We start from the raw sequence: 21,100 nt of genomic DNA on the forward strand, positions 1-21,100 counted from the left end.
TTGTTAGAATGTTTTTATATAGGTTTCACCCTACTTACTCCCAATTGGTGTAAAGACTTGCTTTGATGTGAGGTGTTGGGCCTCAACTCATGCTAAGTTATATGTTAACCTTGCACATGGTTTTCTCTTATTAAGTTATTTATGAACCTTATATATGGCTTACTATTATTAGGTGGTAGATTCTACTATATTGGATAGCATTTTTTATAGAACGACCACTATGATAGCATGGGAGCAAGCTACCTTTCTGAAAGCAATGGCAGTAGTAAATGAGAATTTCGCCAATGTGCATAAGATTTGAACACATTGAATGGATGCATTATTACAAGATTCACTAATAAGCCAACAACCCACACCTTATCTAATTGCCATGTACATAGGGTTTCTTCAAATAGCCTTTGTGCTTTACAATGAAACATTAGTACACACATGTTTATGGGTTCTCTACAAAGTTTATATTCTTATATATAAAGCACATTTTAATCTATGGTGCATAAGAATAAATTATGATGCCTATGTTGAAGCTTATTTGGCCAACAATTGTCTGGTCACGTAAAGTGTGGCTTAGGGTGCAAAGCTCACTCCATTTTTGTAATGGCGTTCTTTGTGTGGCCTAGGTGCAAAGTGCCTAGTAAGTGATTATTAAAAGGGCTTAAAGGCCTCAACTTGAATGTCCTATGATATGGATGATGAGTTGTTCATAGTCATATCAAAAGGACATCGCCATGTATATTGCACATCTTGCGAAGCTACCTTCATCATCAAAATAACCACCACGATCATCCTTAACATTATCACCACCTTGTACAAATCACCATCTATCATTGAGATGAGCCACTATGCAAACTAATGTATTATCCAATCCGGCATACAACCCGTGATAAAAACGAGAAAGTAGATGATAGAGCCACCATCATTTCTAACATACATCTAAGACAACTACCACCTTGTCACCATCTACTAGTCCATCATAGAGCTGCCTAAGTCCATGATAAAAACAAGGGAAGTAACATTCATGCATACATACATGCATACACACGCACACACACATGCATGCACATGTACATGCATGCACGCGCACGCACGCGCACGCGCACACACACACACACACAACCTAATTTCATCCTTAAGCTACTACTCAGTTGCTATTACTACCATTTTGAGAGAGAGAGAGAGAGAGAGAGAGAGAGAGAGAGAGAGAGCGAGCGACAGAGAGAGAGAGAGAGAGAGAGAGAGAGAGAGAGAGAGAGAGAGAGCGAGTGATGAAGATAGTGGGAGGAAGAGAAGACTCATTTGAACCATGGCCTAGGATGATGAGATGCAACTTTTCAAGGGTTAAAGGTAACAATCCCTTTGAGTAATCCCCATTCCTAGATAATAACATATTACATGCATGTGATATGTCATTAAAGTAATTATATTCTCTACATAAGGAGTCTTAAATAAATAAGATGGATCTTTTGTACAAGATCACAAATCACCTTACACTACTAGAAGTAGTGTTTGCGACAGATCCCTAGTAAAATTGTTGGGCATCCCTCATGTGATGCATCTTACAAGTATCACATACATTACCTTCATAAATGTCCCATAAACAACGATATTTGAGTGATGCTTATAAGATGTTGCTTGTGAGATGAAATTTGCAATGTATGCCAACTAGAGATCAAGGCTTATGTGATGTCTATTAAGGTGTGTTGCTCATAAGTAACACTTTTGCTTACAAATTTTTCTGTGAGCATATGCTTCTTATTTCATTTATTTTTTTGTGCTCTCCCTCTCTACACACACACCAAACAACAAACAGAACACACCATCACATGGAGAAAGCATCATCAAGTAGAATGTGGTAGCTAGTGGCAAGTATTTCTCTCTCTAAAATTCCTTATACCTCATATGCTTTATTGAGGCCATTGTTTCTTTTGATTGGTTGACTCAAAAGTTTTATGTAGGTTTTGATTTATGTCTTTAATTAAGATAGGTGCTTTCAATTTTCATACATGAGAAAAAAAAAATTGACTTATGCAAAAGAGAGTACATATTCATTTTAAGTAAGAACAAATTTATAGAAAGGAAGAGAGGTAGAAGCAATGCTTGTGAACTTTTGGCCCATACACGAATACAATATGCTTGCTTCACACTCCTAGATGAGATACAAGATGTACGATTCCCCCCCACCCCCCCCCCCTCTTTATGAGTATCGCATCTGCCTTATATACAATTCTCTACTACCTTTATGTTGTTGATTGCCACCTTTGTGCATGCTTCTTGTCACCTATTAGCTCCAAGAGGCCTAGAAGGATCCACATTTTAGTCTAAAATAAACAATAACTACTTGTTGCCCATTATGAGTGTCATTTTACTAAGAGGTATCATCACTACTTCCTCCCATCTCACTATATGAAGACATTCTTGTTGTAATGCTCAACTCATTGCAATTTTTTCAATGGATCATTTTTCAAATTACTAGATATTTTCCATGGCTAGAGATGGATTATTGATAGCACTACGAAGGCTACTACATTTAGACACGAATTAATACATGAGGAGATTGATGAGGGCATGCAAAGCTATATGATTCTCTACTTATGAGCTAGAGACTACCATTGAGAGGTTGTCTACCTCAATGTTGCATGTAGACACGGCTTAATACATGAGGAGATTAATGAGGGCATGCAAAGCTATATGATTCTCTACTTAGGAAGTAGAGACTACCATTGAGAGGTTGTCTACCTCAATGTTGCCACACTATCTGTGAGAGAGCACCTCAACAACCCCCATAGCTATAAGGTTAGTTTTTTTTTCTAATAACGTAACATTGGAAATAGGTTGCCACATTCACTTTTCTTAATTCTTCCTTTTGGTGAACCTAATGCTTTTGAAAATCCTATCATTTGATACCACACCCTAGGGGCATGTTTTAACCCATACAATGTCTTTATAAGCATGTAGACCTTTTTTTTTAACCAAGCACCTCAAATCCTGGTGGTTGGGCCACATATACCTCCTCCTTGAGGTGTTGGTTTAAGAATGTAGCTTTCACATCCATTGAAAGATTGGTGACTTCTTACGAGCAACCTAAGCCTAATGCCACAAAAATAGCAATCATCATAGCTATAGGTGCAAACATTTCCTAAAAATCAAAGCCTTCTATCTGTGAGTAGCCTTGTGCTACAAGTCGAGCTTTATACTTTTCCAAAGTCCCATCTAATTTTTACTTGATCTTTCAAAGGCCCATCTAATTTTTACATTTCCAAAGACCCATCTAATTTAACTCGATCTTCAAAACCCATCTTGTACCAATTACTTTCTGATGTAATGGCTGATCAACCAAGTCCCAAATTGAATTTCTTATGATACTATTGTACTCATGGTTGCATGGCATCTTTCCACTTTGGCTTATCCCTAGCTTCAACCATTGTATGCTCCTTTACTTGCATGATCTCAACCAACAATGCCATATTGACAATGTGTTCATAAGCTCTTCTTTGCTCCTCTATCCCCTTTGACCTTGGAAGTCCATCAACAAGTGGCTCCTCAATTATAGAAATTGGATTTTTCTTATCAAATAGTTGTTTTGCCCACTTGGAAAGTGGCCTCCCTTTGTAGCATCAAAGTGGGTTGTGGTTGAGGAAATTCATGATTTAAGATATCCTCCTTCTTTACAAAAACTTCAACATTTAACAACACATCACATGTAGCAGTTAACTTCTTAGCCTCATAGTCCCACAATTGATAAGCTTTAGATTCCTAGTTGTAGTTAAGAGACATATTTCTTGCTCTTGGCTTCTAGCTTGGTACTCATCTTATCTAGAATATGAACATAACACTCATCCAAATGTTCTAAAATGTGCAACAAAGGTTTCTTACCAAAGTACGTCTCTTGAGATGTTTTGCCATCTCCACAATAGTAAGATTGTGTCACTCCGTGACACCATTTTACTCAAGTGCATAGGCTATTGTGAGTTGGTGCTAGATACTATTCACCTTCAAGTAATCAACAAACTCATTGGAAGTGAACTCTCCTCTTATCACTTGAAAATTTATTCTCCTTCTTGCCACCTTCAAACAAACTTCCCATGTTCATTTCATGATTTCGTAATAGGACTTGAATGGCCATTGGCTTATCAACTGCATCCACCATCATGACTTCTGCATATCTAACAGTCGCAACAAAATGATACTAAAGCAACGAAACTTAAAACTATCTTTCATCACTTTGAGATAGGAATTACAAGTCATCTTCATGCTTAATTGATTTGTAGCATCTTCAATTGTCATACATACTTGAGATCCCCTATAAACATATACTTGCTTCACATAATGACCACAAGTCATGTATGCATCAAACACAAAATGTCTAAAATATTAAATGGGTAGATTGCACCCATGTATTTGCTCTTAGGTCTTTTAAGGCTTGCCAACCCATTCCATTGTGTTGATGATAAAGAGCTAAAGTTTAAGAAGTTGGTCATAAAGAACATCCTCCTCCCTTTGCCTTCAATTCTTCTTGTAGGCTTTAGGGAGATTTGACTCTTCACACTAAGGCATAGTCATGCATTTGAATCTTCTACTTTTGCCAAAAAAAAAAAAAAACCTCTTGTTTTTCAGGAATACCACACCTCTCCTCCCTGTGTCACATAGGTTTGGGAATTTCCTAGCTGGTTTGGGATCCCCAAGGCAAATCTCTAAATTATATATAGAATAGATACATACATAAATAGATATCCTGGAAGGTTAGAGATAGAGATTAGAAATTCGATAAATGCCATGGTATATAATAGGAAAAACTCCCTCATTAGTCTTAGCAAATATAATTTCCAATGTTCGAAGATAAAATATCCCTCTTACAAAAGAAACAAATATATGAATGCACATTATATTCACTCACAAATATATGTTCACATTATGTTCGAAGATAAAATATCCCTCTTACAAAAGAAACAAATATATGAATGCACATTGTGTTCACTCAGAAAAAAACCAATGTTAATATCAAACTTATGATTTTTTTCTCCCACCCCTAATCCATGTTATTTTGATATCCATCACTCAAGTTAGCCCTCTTGAAGCAGCTCAAAATTGAGCCTCAAATAAACGTGGACTTTGATTTCCTTAGGTGAAATACCCAAGTTAAGATAGGTCGACATATCTAATCTAGGCATAATGTTTTTTAAGGTACGACAAGTGCTTCCATTTCTGTGCCCCAACAAAAATATGGACCTAGATTGTATCATTGACCCCTGTGTATAAAGATCCAAGGCAGATCAAAAGGTTGGTGCTGTTTCTGCATCTGAATAACCACTACAAAGGTGGAAGACAAAGTATTGACAACTATGCAAAAATACATTGCTCTTGAGTAAAGGGTATTTCTTTGGAGATCTGTGCCAAGAGTGCCTCATCTTCAAGGCATACCAATCATAAATACAAGTCCTCTCAGCCTTCCCACACGAAATATGTTTACAAAAGACCATATTGTAAGACAAGGACATGCATCCAAAGGAAGAACAATACCCAAATAGACTTCTAAGTCAGAAAGCTTGCTTGACATCAAAATTTCTGAGTGCAGCAAGTTTCTTTCTGAGTTGATAGCTAGTTTAGTTGTGGGTACTCGCCACGGCAAACTCAGATGATGATGAACATAGAGGCTAGGGCTAATTGTGAACCAGTTTCCCAAATGCTGAAATTTGTTGATGGTTCTCCGTTGCAGCTTTAGTCTCATTACTCGCAAGTGATAGCCATACTTTACTTTGCAGATCAAGTTTTCAAAAACTCACATTGATTATTTTAATGGGCTCATAGATGAACATTATCTATGAGCAAGACATCAGGTAAAAAGCATGGTTAACATCAAAATCAGTTTACTGTTTGAACATCATCAAGCCCATGTCAAAAAATCTGACGAATCAATCGGTTGACAGCATTGTGATCTCCGTAGTATAAACAGGCTCAAAATCTTGAAAGTGAGTAGTGAATTTGCTCAATGTACTGAATTTGCTACACCGCTGCAATTCCCTAAAAAACCTTGTGAGCTTTATAACAACTATGGATGAATGGTACAAACAATAAGCTCCATTTTTCTGCTAACACCTTGCTTGGACATTTGGATCCATGTTTGTGCAAATTACTTCATGTGGTAAAACTTTGCTAGTGATATAGCTTTTTCTAGTGTGCATAAGAGCATACACAGACAATTTACAATGTAAACCTATGCAGCAGTGGGCTCTGGCTCCGGCTCTGGCTGCGGAAGTGGAGAAAGTGCCTTAAGAGGATTGGAAATAACAGCATCAATTAAACCATACTCTTTGGCCTCTTTGGCACTCATGAAGAAATCACGGTCAGTGTCCTGAACAATCTTCTCCAAAGGCTGACCGGTGTGATAAGACAAATAGCCATTCAAGTTCGCTTTGTGATGTAGGATTTCATTAGCCTGCACAGGAAAAAACCAACAAGAATCAATCAAAAATTTAGATGTCTCATCATAAAGCCAAAGATTTCATTAGCCTGCACAGGCAAAAAACCAACAAGAATCAATCAGATAATTAGATGACTCATCACAAAGCCAACATCTTCTGTGTTACCTGAATCTCAATATCTGTTTGCTGGCCTTGTGCACCACCAAGAGGTTGGTGAATCATGATACGAGAATTAGGAAGGCTGTATCTCTTGCCTGCCATGGAAAAAAGGGGGTCAGAACCCCTCAGCCAGAACGTAATAAAGACAATCTATACAGAACATCAAGCACTAAATAACAATAATAGTATGAAAATGCTTGAACTCAAGGGAATGTTGAACAACAAACCTTTTGTCCCTCCACTTAACAAGAAAGCACCCATGCTGCAAGCCAACAGAGAATTTAAAATTAGGTAATTCTTTTTACTCTATTTTTCCTTTACTAGCAAAACAGCAAAAACTGGCATGATACCTAGCTGCAAGCCCAACACATACTGTACTGACATCTGGTCTTATGTGTCGCATAGTATCAAAAATTGCCATTCCTGCAAAAAAGTGTATGCTTTGCAGTAAGGATTTCAGCACAGTACCACTATTTACTGTTCATGATTGACAATAGATGTAAGCCTCAGGCTATCAACCTGCTGTGACAGAACCACCAGGAGAGTTTACATACATGACAATATCCTGCAAATAGCCAAAGAAGACGATTAAAAAACTGGCATTTAGCATAAGATGCAACAGTCAGAGAAGAAGAGAGGTTACCGCGTTAAAGTTAATATGCCCTCAATGCAACAAAGCTGATTGCCACAACACACACAAGCTTTTTTTTCTTTTTAACGGGGGGAGAGGGCTGGAGTCAACATCAATTGAGGCAATGTATTTCCACAGAAGAGCCTTTAAAATTTTCCACACATCCCCCTAGGATCCATCTTGCACACGAGACACGACACAAGCCATATCTACAAATAAAAGGGACTGAACATCAGACTCACCTCCCAACCATAGAGCCAACGGGCATCCTTGAGCTTGGGAGCTAGAAACACTCCGGGTCATGACCACATCCGGAGGGTTGGCGTCCCATACCACCAGCACACACAATCCTGATGTACGGATGCATCGACCAACACGCCAAGAGTCCGAGTGGTGATCACACAATGAAAGTGCACTCCATTTTATAGGACTTGCTTGCCCTAACCCCGAAGTGCCCTTAATGAAACACTAAGTCACATCACAACCACTATGACCAATCCTGCTAGCACCCATACAGATGTCCAAGGATGTAACACTTTCCCCCTTATGAATGATTGCTGTCCTCAACAATATCCTCAGGAACGAAGTGTGAAAAATTACCCTTCAACGAACATACCAACTCCCAAATAGCCTCTGCCTCTAGGCGGTTTTTCAACTTGACAAGATACTCTAGATAAACAATACTAAGTGGGATCCTCGAGCCGCAGGACTCTCTTAAACTAAACAATCAATTCACATTGTCCCAATTGTTCTTTCAAACGACTAACATGGTTCAAACAACTAAAACGAAACACGGAGTGAACTTGGATTTTCAAAGGTAAATCCAACTCATAGAATCCACTACTTGTCTTCTTGGTGCTTCTAGAAGGGACCACAATATCTTGAAGATCATTTATAAGGCTTGCCAATCATCATCAAATCAGAGTCCTTTGGGACTTTAAGGTGAGCTCCAGAAGGGCATAAAACGTTTCACAATCTTGGGCCGTTGTGATGCTCTTCCTAGCATTCATCAACTTCTCATGCCTATCGTGCAGAAAGTCAACCACGGACAACATTTTCACCCCCTTGAGCTTCGCAACAATCAATGGTTTGAGCTCGTAACTATATATGAGCATAAACGAGCTATAACCAATACTCAAATGCTTAATATTGTTATAAGCATTTGCCGTTGAAGAGCAGTAAATCCTCTGTTAAGTCCAGTAAAGTCCTATGGCTTCTTCAAAGCAAAGTGGAAATGTCCTCTTTTCTGCATTCAAACATCTTTCTGAGCGCTACAAGTCATTGGGGAATTCAACCATCATTGTTGACGAATCCCAGCCATCATTGTTGACGAATCCCAACCATCATTGTTGACGAGCTCAAAATGGATCTTGCTAGAAATCGATGCTTCTCACATTTATGGTGAAAATGGTATATTCAAGTTTAAAGCATCTACTCTTTACATTGAGGATCAAGGTATACTTACTGTAGGAGACTCCCTCTCCCAAGACCAACATGTTAATCTTTTCTCTTGTTTACCCTAAGATACAAAAGCAGCAAGCTAAAAAAGACTATCCATACATCCACCTAGGATATATAGCAATAGGTATAATCCCTCTGTTTAGGCGTGGCCTAAATGCTTCTTATATAGCAGCAGTCCTTGATACCCGTCATATTATTCTACATGGTATGATAGTAGCCGCTGTTTCACCCCTTTCAAATGGCCCTATCTTTTTTAAACTTCGTCCCAATTAAGTCATAGCTATAGATGATCCCTACTTGCCTAAAAAATTGGCATTTAGCAGAAGATGCAACAGTCATAGAAGAAGAGAGGTTACCGCGTTAAAAGCTAATATGCCCTCAATGCAACAAAGTTGATTGCCACAACACACGCACATGCTTTTTTTTCTTTTTAACGGGGGGAGAGGGCTGCAGTCAACATCAATTGAGGCAATGTATTTCCACACAAGAGCCTTTAAAATTTTCCACATCCCCCTAGGATCCATCTTGCACACGAGACACGACACAAGCCATATCTACAAATAAAAGGAATTGAACATCAGACTCACCTCCCAACCATAGAGCCAACGAACATCCTTGAGCTTGGGAGCTAGAAACACTCCGGGTCATGACCACATCCCGAGGGTTTGCGTCCCATACCACCAGCACACACCATCCTGATGTACTAATGCATCGACCAACACGCCAAGAGTCCGAGTGGCGATCACACAATGAAAGTGCACAATGGAGCCTTGAGTCCATTTTATAGGACTCGCTTGCCCTAACCCCGAAGTGCCCTTAATGAAACACTAGGTCATGTCACAACCACTATGACCAATCCTGCTAGCACCCATCCAGATGTCCAAGGATGTAACACTTTCCCCCTTATGAATGATTGCTGTCCTCAACAATATCCTCAAGAACGAAGTGTGAAAAATTACCCTTCAACGAACATACCCACTCCCAAGTGGCCTCTGCCTCTAGGCGGTTTTTCAACTTGACGAGATACTCTAGATAAACAATACTAAGCAGATCCTCGAGTTGTAGGACTCTCTCAAACCAAACAATCAATTCACCTTGTCCCAATTGTTCTTTAAAACGACTATCATAGTTCAAACAACTAAAATGAAACACAGAGTGAACTTGGATTTTCAAAGGTAAATCCAACTCATAGAATCCACCATTTGTCTTCTTGGTACTTCTAGAAGGGACCACGATATCTTGAAGATCATTTAGAAGGCTTGCCAATCATCATCAAATCAGAGTCCTTTGGGACTTTAAGGTGAGCTCCAGAAGGGCATAAAACGTGTCACAATCTTGGGCCGTTGTGATGCTTTTCCTAACATTCATCAACTTCTCATGCCTATCGTGCAAAAAGTCAACCAGGGACTACATTTTCACCCCCTTGAGCTTCGCAACAATCAATAATTTGGGCTCGTAACTATATATGAGCATAAACGAGCTATAACCAATACTTGAATGCTTAATATTGTTATAAGCATTTGCCGTTGAAGAGCAATAAATCCTCTGTTAAGTCCAGTAAAGTCCTATGGCTTCTTCAAAGCAAAGTGGAAATGTCCTCTCTTCTGCATTCAAACATCTTTCTGAGCGCTACAAGTCATTGGGGAATTCAACCATCATTGTTGACAAATCCCAACCGAGCTCAAAATGGATCTTGCCAGAAATCGGTGCTTCTCACATTTATGGTGAAAATGGTATATTCAAGTTTAAAGCATCTACGCTTTACATTGAGGATCAAGGTATACTTACTATAGGAGACTCCCTCTCCCAAGACCAACATGTTAATCTTCTCTCTTGTTTACCCTAAGATACAAAAGCAACAAGCTAAAAAAGACTATCCATACATCCACTTAGGATATATAGCAATAGGTATAATCCCTCTATTTAGGCGTGGCCTAAATGCTTCTTATATAGCAGCAATCCTTGACACCCGTCATATTAATCTACATGGTATGATAGTAGCCGCTATTTCACCCCTTTCAAATGGCCCTATCTTTTTTAAATTTCATCCCAATTATGTCATAGCTATAGATTATCCCTACTTGCCTAAACTTCTAATGTTGCATATTAGAACTCTTGGGTTAGAAATGAAAGCTTCATCAGCTCATCTAGCTATTCAATACCGTATGGTTTTTAGATGTATGTCTTTAGCGATACCAAGGGTTGTGGAAGGAGTTAATTCATCACACGATAAAGGACAAACAATTATTATGAAGTCAGAACTGGTCTGAAATAGAGTTGCCTCATGAATGGCAACTAGACATCTCTTCTATCCAAAAGAACGAGCTTCTCCCACCAAAAGTGATTAAGGTACAAAATATTAAAGGAAAGACATTGTTACTTCCACAGAAGCAATTGGAGAATGGTTCTTTGCCCCTACTAGAGCCATCCCTTCAGAAGGCCGTCATCCAACAACCTCAGCTCAAGATCTCACCATCCCAAAGAGCTAATACTCTCAAGTCCCATACTCAGTTATGTAATCATGACCAAATTATCCAAGGAGTATACCAATATTGCCGAAAGTTGATAGAAAAAGCTGGTTCATCTTCAGGAGTTATCAATAACATCCAAGAATTTGAGTATGAAGGTAACCAATACAAGGCAGCCCCTTATCTGCGTCCGCAAGACAATTCATCTTGGACAGCAGAAATCCAGGCTGAAAATTGGACTCATCTTGCCCTTACAGGATTGATCGAGAAGATAGAATCTTTGCAACAAATTGCAGATCAACTTCTTAATATCTGTCAACAGTTACACAAGACTACTATTGTGAGGTCTACTCCAGCACTCACTACTCAGTCTACTATTGCACTCATGCCTTCCTCCCAAACAGTGACTGATTGGTCCACTTTCTCCAATAAAAGATTACAAAAAGGATGGACATCTCATTTTGCCTCACCTTTCATAGGAACTCTCAATGTTCACCATGTTCTCTCTGCAAAAGATAAAGAAAAAGAATAATTCCTACAGGAGAAAAATCTTCTAATGCAAATGCATCTATTTTAGAAGACAAGGATATGTATTGTTATGAATCATTTTCAAATATAGAAGATGATCAAGATAATGATCTGAAAAGCATTCTTCTTAAAGAAGTGCAACGCATCTATTGCCCTATAACTGATGATTTGGAAGAGCGACTTCCTGCCAATATCTCTTTTTACTTTCAAAAACCTCTTAAGTCAGGGAAAACTGTAACAGATCTGACTGATTATCTGGAACTCATGTTCCCAGATTGGTCTAATGATGATTATAGGAGGGTTTGGATTTTGATGTTAACGTAGAGGTAGCATTGACAAGATTTACAATAGAATAAAAGTTACTTGCAGAGGAAAAGTGCGCATTCATCTGGGCACGTAAGACTGTTGTAGGAGATGATTGATAGATGATTATCGGTGTGGATTGATAGGGACGAAAGTCTCTTCAATTGCACTATCTCTGTCTTCATCTGAAGAAGATGTAGTGAATGCAGCTCTTTCTCGAAAATGTGCTTGGTCATGGTAGTACCATGCAGGTAATTCTGAGGATGATCGATTTGGAGAATTTTGTTCTATGCTTTTTCTCATAATGCGTGAATCAAGCCTTTTGTGTACATGGCGAGTAAGCTCATCATTATCCTTCTCAGAAAAATCAATGCATAAGGGCATTTGGTCTAAAACCTGATTTGCTTCCTTCTGTCTATGAATCTTTGGACTTAACAGAGGATTAAATGCTCTTCAACGGCGAACACGGCACACACAGGCCTCAGTGCCTTATAAGCGATACCTCACAGCATCACTTACTACCTTTCTTCTCTCAAATCACAAGTGAAAAACTATTCCTTTGTGTGGTAGAGAAGATTCATGAGGCATATCTGTATGGATGTAGTTCTAACAATTCTTCTTCCAAAGACAGGCACCCCAACCAGTGTCAGAAGCATCTGTGTAAAGAAATAATGGTAGACCAATAGGCAACCAGAGTGGAGGAAGATTCTTTATAATCTTCTTAATGTTTTAAACTCCTATAGTATGTATGGGTTTCCATTTGAATTTGTCTTTTCGAAGCAAAGTATAAAGTTCTTGGGAATAATTGGCTATGTTTGGAGTAGAGAAATTCACCCAAATTAAACAGCCTAAAGACTGCTGAAGCTGTCTTACTGCAGTGAAAATATCTGGCATCTCTATAATTTTGGTCAATACATGCTCTTGAAGCTTTATGTGACCTTGGTTGATTTCTATACCAAGAAATTCCACAGATGTTTGGAACATCACTAATTTTGTGGGTGATACTACTATACCTGCTTCTTCTACTGCCTTTACAAAGAAGAAAGATGCTCCACATGTTCCTGTACAGTGTCTGAAAAGACAAAAATGTCATCAATGTAGATAAGCACGACCAAAGCGAGTAGTTTAAACCATTAAGCTGGTCTTCTTTGGGCAAAGAAGGGAGTATAGACACCTGTATAGAGGGTGCCATGGATGGCATTTTGAGACCAATAAAATGGGCCTTCTAAGAGACATGGAGAGAACGGGGAGAAGAGGGATCCCGCATAAGAGGGCTACGTAATCTCCTTCTTCACAATCCGCGCAATAATCTCACCGCCATCCAAGGAGTGATGAGAATGCTCTTGATCTGTATCATCAAACCCGTGAAGTTGATTGTAAGACATCTTCAATATCTTGCAAAACATTCACAAGAAACCTGCGTTTTGGCTATAGACAGCCCCAAAACATGAGGAAACAGCTACAGGATCACAAGGAAGTCAATGTAAAGGGTCAACTTGGGAAAGAGATATTGTCACCTACACAAAGAATTGTGTGCTTGGCAAGGAGAGCGGTCACCTAGCCAAGAAACACGTGCATTTGCTACAAAGGATTGTCGCCTCACTAAGGAAGCTTGTCGCCTTCAGCAACAGAGAGGTGGCAACAAAATAGATACCTAGCACGAGAAAAGCTAACGCCTTCAAGCACAAAGCTGCGTTTTCAGCAAAACACTGCTATGGAAGGGCTGCCTCGCTGTCTCAGGTGGTCTTCTTTGCATAAAATCAGCTTTGTGTCTTACTTAGACTCTAATACCATATGAGAGTGCGTAGCAGAAAGCAAACACAAACACAAAGACAAAGAAACAGAGAGAGACTACAAGAAAAGAAGAAATAAATCTGCACTGAGCAAGGAACAAATGTTGAATACAAAAAGAGGACAGGTCAATCCTTACACGCAGTCGACTACTGGATCAACGAGGACACCAAATCAGGTTGATAATGATGGCAATACCAAAGACGAAGGAAGATGATAGAGTGGGAGTATGCTTCTCCAAGGAAGAAGCAAGATGATATACCAAGTGAGTGGGGGAGACTATAAATAGCCAAATATCCCCAAAGCTCGCCAGACTTCAATCTAGGCCTTATAAATGGGTCAACTAGCATATAATGCTAGAAAAATGTCAGATGCGCAAAGAAAAATCCTAGCAAATGTGGACAATGTCCTACAGGTGAAGGTAGACTAATGAATGCAAAAACTACCCAAGAAATGCAAACACCCGACTAGAGGAGAAAATGCACTAAAAGGCAATGAAATGGCTGCTCTAAAATGAGCTACCTTCTCTGTCACAAGTGACGGACACATTAGAGCTCCTAAAGTCCTCGTCTGACTCAAACTAAGGCTCACAAGCAGGAGATGACAAGGCATGACAAACATGTTTGCTAGCAATAACATCCCTACTTGTTTGTGCTATTCAACTTTATTAAGCTGACACTACAGGCACTCACACACATAAGACTCAAACATAGTCTTAATGTGCGGCCAGTAAAAGTACCGAGTAATCAAGGCCAAAATCTCGTATATGCCACGATATCCAATGCTCGATGCATCATGACACTCATACAAGTTTTTTTGCAATATCTTCATTGGGCACACACACTTGCCTTGCTTAAAAAGTAATCGATCAAACTTTTCCGCCATCTTTCTCTCAATAGCCAGCTTTCGAGTGTCTAGTCTGCCAAGGCTTCCTAGGATACTAGATTCCTCTTCAACTAGTTGCTAGATTTTACCAAAATGATAATCATTTTGGCAATGCCCCTTAAGAGAAAGATAGAAATTCGATCATCAGTTACAAAACGCTTCTAAAAAACGGATTAAAAATTTATCCATGTTTCCATCTTGGAACATAGCCCCAACTAATTTCTATAAGGCCATTCTACCCACTTGGCTAGAAACTAGAGCAATGGGGTGGGCTCTCCTCTTTGGTGTGTGTATGACTCATAAACAATCATGTCGATGCCGTAATAGGGGAGAGTGAGGATATGGTTGGGGATGAGGAAGTATGAGCTAGATCCAAGATAGTCCCAATCCAATCCTTGGAGACTATTGGGAGGAACCATCAAAGCCCATAAAACCATGGTCGAATTTATTTGGTTTTTGTTTGTCAAAGGAGTTGTGTGTGTAGGCCACAAAGACGTGGGATTTCTGGAAGGCACAAAAAGTTGGGAAAGAGGGAAGACATAATAATAAGCATTATGATTATGATGGAACTTCAACAACAATCCTCATCCTCATCTCATTATCATTGCTGAGTGCACAGGTAAGCAACCAGAATGTCTCAAACCTTTGTATGTTTTGCAATCAACACAAAAGACCAAAATTCAGTAACATGATGATAACAACAACAACAAAAACTCACGGTTTTCCCTTGTAACGTGATTTGTATCTATCCAATACACTGAGCATCATCAAACTAAGAAAAATCAAAGTAAGCCATCCATTTGGCCAGCCATGAATCGATATTCATCTCATCACATTGATTCTTCTCTCTTTTGAAGGGATTGAAACTAAAGTGGCAATGTCCTCATGGTTGTTGATACAAATGGAAAACAAGGAGTGTGCATCTCAACCAATTGTCATTGCATGTCCTTGATTTGGGCTTGGAGAAACATCACTAGTAATGAATCTTCATCATATTTAATAGAAATAGATTCTCTGGGATGCTGCCCGTGCATGTGTTCAAGTTCGCAAGAAACCAAAGAGGAATCCTCCATATATTGAGATTCGGTAGCAGCGGGTGTATCAAAAGGAGAAAGATTGTGAGAAGCCATGGTATGAATAGCAATAAGGAACATAGAAGGTTTAAAGAGAGAGAGAGAGAGACGCAAAATTCAAATATCAAAGAGTGCGAGAGAGAAGAGCAAATCACAGTAAAAATAATCTGCATTCAATGCAAAACTTCACTTTTTTTTTAAATATAAGCAAGGAGGCAGCTTCTTAAAAAATAAAGGTTTGAGAGGAGCTAAACAAAAGAGACAAGCATAAACAAATATGCAATCTTGATGTACTAACACCTAAATGTTATGTTTAGGTGCCATGTGGCTACCCCTTCACTATTTTGATCATGTGGGCCAACGCATCAATAGGTGAGAAGACACGAGAGGGAAGGAAGAGTCGAGAAAACTCAACAATCTTGCCACACTAGTCCCTCGCAGCAAGTTCACCCTTCTTGTCCTTTGTAGTCCGTCCCCGCTGCAACGCCAGCTCACAAGTCCACCCCCACTGCCACACAGACCCTCAGGTGGTGCCCAGAAAATCTGTCTTTCCTTCATTTCGCAATCCACCCAGTTCAGTCAACCCTTCAGTCCATCTCTCTCTCTCTCTCTCTCTCTTTTGGTGCAATTCCATCACATTACTATTCATAACCAGCAGCTCAAACGAGTCATATACAAACACCAAAACCAGTGGAGTTTCAGGGCCAGTTTAACCCCAAACTTAATGCTCAAACTCATCCAGTGAAATAAATTTAACTTCAAAACCAGGATACCCCCAAAAACTCAGTCTAAATACTGTCAGCTAACTATATAGCCAACACTCAAGTGTTCCATTAAATAAAGCCGGTACATTTCAATGATGTTCTATAGATTCAGACTCATCCAGTGAAATAAAAGAAACTCAGCGTAGCCTCCTTGCTTCTCTTTCTGACTCAAAAAGTGTCAAGATGTCACCTTCACGTACTGGGCCTCTCTCTCTCTCTCTCTCTCTCTCTCTCTCTCTCTCTCTCTCTCATCACATGGTCTCTCTCACCAACATCAGAATCTTTCTCATTTCTCTCTCTCCCCAACACCTTGTTAAGGATTACTGTTGAGAGAAATGTTAATAATATTAGCATTAAGAAGAACAGTAATCCTGCTGTGAACAGCAGCATTAAATTTCAACAAATTGTACTAACATTCAGGATTAATGTTGAGAGTAATGTTAATAATATTAACATTAAGAGGAACAGTAATATAGCTGTGAACAGCAGCATTAAAGTTAACAAATTGAACTAACATTAATGTCAATGTAACCATTAATATTAAATGTTAAATAAATATTAAATTCAATTATCACATTAAAACTGAAGTGAGAAAAACGACTCTTCAAGGAACGCACCAACTCCCATTAGCCTCCGCCTCCGTGCGGTTTCTCCACTTGGACCAAATATTCAAAGATAAACAGTCCAACAAGACCATTTAATCCTAAGGTCAAAAAACAATTCAGGTTCGAGAGGAACATAGCAACAGTATCCTCAAGCCGTGGAACTTCCTAAGTTGGGATAATCAACTCATCTTGTCCCAATCATTCTTTCAAACGACTTGCATGGACACAAGGTGAACTCCAATTTCTAAAGGTAAATCCAACTCATAGGATATGCTACTTATCTTCTTGGTAATTTGGAAAGGACCACAATCGCTCAAAATAATTTATAGCACATGCTGATAGTCATTGAATCAGAGTCCTTTAGGACTCTTGCGCCATTTTAATACTTTCCCTAGAAGTCATTAACATCTATTGTATATCATCCAACATAGTGTTGGGATGAGTGCACAATGAAATGTAAGTCAAAAAAGGAGCAAAAGCAGTGTTGAGAGTAAGAGAATCCCAAGGTGAGTGTACCAGCAAGTCACGATACACAAAGAATAATGTTAGGGTACGAATAAGGGTGTGTTCACACCAGTATATGTTTACATACACGGAGATTAAGGAACTTTACACCAGAAGGGACTTTACATCCAACAACCTCCAACTTAAAGGCCCGAAGTAGAACCTTCCCTAGCAGTCATAAACATCTCCTGCATATTGTCCAACGTAGTGTTGGAATGACTATGCAATGCGAGACAAAAATGGAGTAGGGGCAGTGTTGAGAGTGAGAGAATCCCAAGGTGAGTGAACTAGCAAGTCACTATACACAAATAGCTCTTGGCTGTTTTCGAGAACCAAATGAATGGTACCTACACCCTCTATCTCACATGCATAGTTGTTGCCCAAGTAAAACCTTGCCTAAGCAACCTACACTGTATTCTAAAAATGACTCCAAAGAGGAATTAACATGCAAAGAGGCACCGTTGTTCACTATCCATGATTGGGATAGCCCATCATGAGCTAAAAGTAAAGCATCAATCACCTCTCTTTTGGTGATGTGCATATCACCTTCTACTGCCATAACATCTACATTATCGCATAAGGCTATAACAAGTATCTCTCTAGTGTCAGAGAGCTCTTCAATGACCACACCAGATGCAACATTTGCCTTTGCAACTTCTTTTGAGGAAGAGCTGTCATCATCTTTCTTGTCATCCTCCTTTTTCTTTCCTTGCTATTTCTTTCTTTCTTTCTTGCGCTTTCTTGTAGTACCGACAATCAAGCTTGTTATACCCTTTACACCCACATTGATAGCTAGCACGTAACATCCTATTGTTTGCCCTTGCTTATACTCTTGCTTTTGCCTTTATTTCTTGCATTACCCCTCATTTCTGACCTACCTCTAAGATGATAGGTTGAACCACTACTTTCTCCACCAAACTTTCTTCTAATCTCCTCATTGAGAATAGAGCCCCTAACACCATCAAAGGTTAAAGTAGGGTTGTTGCTTAGTGAAAGAATCAAAGACTCCTAGCTATCAAGCAAACTCATCAACAAGAAAATAGCCTTCAATATATCATTAAAGGGCTGCAAACCAACATCCTGCAAATTGACTCAAAATCCCTGTGAAAGCACTCAAATGCTGCAATGTTGGCTTAGACTCATCCAACTCCATGTTCACAAGCTTGTGCACGAGATACACTCGATTTACTGGAGTTGTATTTTCATAAGTGTCCTTTAACTTTTTCCATATGGCATAAGCCGTATCAAGACGCTTAATGTCTGTAAGCACATCATTAAATACAGCCATTTTAATGTATGCAATGGCCTTCTTGTTGAGTCTAGCCCAATCCTCATCTATCATAGCTACAGGCTTGTTTTCCAAAAGAGCATCATCACAGTCCTTGAGAAACAAAATGCCTTTCATCTTGTCCTTCTGCATATCAAAGTCAATGCCATCAAACCTCTTGATTTCAAGAAGGGGTTTAATATCACTGCTACTAGAGGCATTAGTGGCCATTTTTCAGCAAAGTGCCAAGTATCAATGCTGTATTTTATGATAGTAAATAACAGGCTGAATATTCAGCTAATTTCAGCCCAAAATTCCAAGAGATAAGAGCAAGATTTGATCCAAATACATGTACAGCAGTAGAAAGAATGACTTTCGTCAATATAACTAAAATTTCAGCATACATTCCATGCATATATCACTGCAAGGTGACTCCCACTTCAGCAATATCACCAAAAATACATTTGCAACAATCCCAAATCTACAAATAATCACTAAGACTGATGCACCATGAATATTCAGCAATACATCAACTCAATAGGAGCTGCCTAACATGTGTACTGCATACAGATGTGCCCAAAAGCACTTCCGATACACAAAAAAACACCAAAATTCTCTGCAATTTCATCAAAATCTCACAAGTGGGAAATAATAAACTTCAATTTCACTGCTTATAGCACCAAGATTGCTTCAGCAATGTCCCCAATATGCATTTCACACATCAATTTTGCCAAAATTCACAAATTTCAGCAAAAGCCCCAAAATTTCACTGACCAATCTGCCCCAATTGCATTAATACATGTTCTTGAGAGTATAAAACGGAAAAATTTAGTAAAATTTTGCAAAAGCCCCAAATTTCTCGGGTCCGAATGTGCACCAATGTCAATAAATTCAGCTCAATAGAGCAAAATTTCACTAATACATGAAAAGCCCCAAAATTTTCAAACAATTTCTGCAATTTCCGAGTCCAATGTCACTGTTATGCATGAACAACATCAAATCTATAAAATCCTCCAATTTTTTTGGCACAAATCCCAAAATTGTGCTTACGCGTGCAAACCCCTGTCAATAAGAAGAGGAACTGATTGCAAAAATGAATAAAAAATTTAACGAAAACAAATTGCCGAAATGTAACATCGTTGCCCTGCTGTGCATTTTGCCTACTATCGCGTGGTCTACGTGAGGCTATCACTTGCCTGGGATTGACTGCCACAAGCCAAAAAAGTTGTCGCTTGCTCACGCCTGACTTGTCGCAACTCATGCTTGATGCACCTGGTCAAGAACTGAACTATCAACTGCCTCGACTGGTCAACCGGGTCAAAAACAACCTATCGCCTATCTCGCTTGGTCACACTTGACCTATTGCTTGCCTCGCTTGATACATACATCTGAAAAATGACAACCCGACCTGAGCGAGCAAAAAACGAGCCTGAAGCACTGTCGGCAAACCGTTCCCTACCTCAAGAAGCACGCGCACCTTTACCGCAACTCTGATACTAGTTTGTTGGGATGAGTGCACAATGAAATGTGAGACAAAAATGCAGCAGGAGCAGTGTTGAGAGAGTGAGAGAATCCCAAATGTATTTATATGTTAGGGTACAAATAAGGATGTTCACACCCGTATATGTTTATACACACGGAGATTAAGGGACTTTACACCCAACACATAGTAGCCAGGAGTTTCAAAAATGGCAAGGTGGAAAACGGGTTTCAAACAAGTTCCTACAATATTAATTTTTATGGAACGTTTGAAAAACGTTTCTTACTTATATAGTAAAAAATTACAGGTTATAGAATCCATATATATAAAATATTGAAAGAAATAATCCACCTGTCCATTATCTACATGACCAATTATCAAATTGTATACTAAAAGCGCGCAAACCTTTATGAAGACATGTATTTTTGAACGCTCACTTAACATGTGGATTAATTTTTAATCACATGGTTAAGTAAATGTTGCACATGTGAGGTGTAACTGGAGCTGGAGTAAATTTACGAGCCTAGGACTCGAGAAAATCACAGGATGTCAGAGGCAAAAGTTGTTATAAGTCATGTTGCACAAGTATTTGGTGGTATCTAGTGTCAGTTGTTGGCCTAGGCCATTCACTTGGCCATAAGTATCAATTGATGACACTAGAGAGGTGGCGTTTAATAGTACTTAACGCCAATCTGATGATCAAAGATGGCGCAAAGACACTTGCAAATGAAAGTTGCCTAGCCAATCTAATTATTGGCCAATCTG

The 21,100-nt window shown here is 39.1% G+C and overlaps 1 protein-coding gene across 1 annotated transcript in view; it reads right to left on the reverse strand.

Moving 5' to 3' along the window:
- Window positions 1-5,844: 5,844 nt before the first annotated feature.
- Window positions 5,845-21,100, reverse strand: part of CLPP5 (nuclear encoded CLP protease 5) — a 33,026-nt gene continuing 17,770 nt past the window's right edge. The window contains exons 5-9 of the mRNA XM_087667632.1: window positions 7,095-7,140; window positions 6,926-6,998; window positions 6,803-6,837; window positions 6,582-6,670; window positions 5,845-6,430 (exon numbers count right to left, since the gene is read on the reverse strand). Coding sequence (XP_087523758.1) covers window positions 6,209-6,430; window positions 6,582-6,670; window positions 6,803-6,837; window positions 6,926-6,998; window positions 7,095-7,140 — 465 coding nt within the window. The 3' untranslated portion in view covers window positions 5,845-6,208. The remainder of the gene's footprint in view (window positions 6,431-6,581; window positions 6,671-6,802; window positions 6,838-6,925; window positions 6,999-7,094; window positions 7,141-21,100) is intronic.

This window comes from Lygodium microphyllum, chromosome 26 (genome assembly GCF_053477565.2).
Source record: "Lygodium microphyllum isolate KBCC chromosome 26, Lygodium_microphyllum_v1.1.10, whole genome shotgun sequence".
Taxonomy (NCBI): Eukaryota; Viridiplantae; Streptophyta; class Polypodiopsida; order Schizaeales; family Lygodiaceae; genus Lygodium; species Lygodium microphyllum.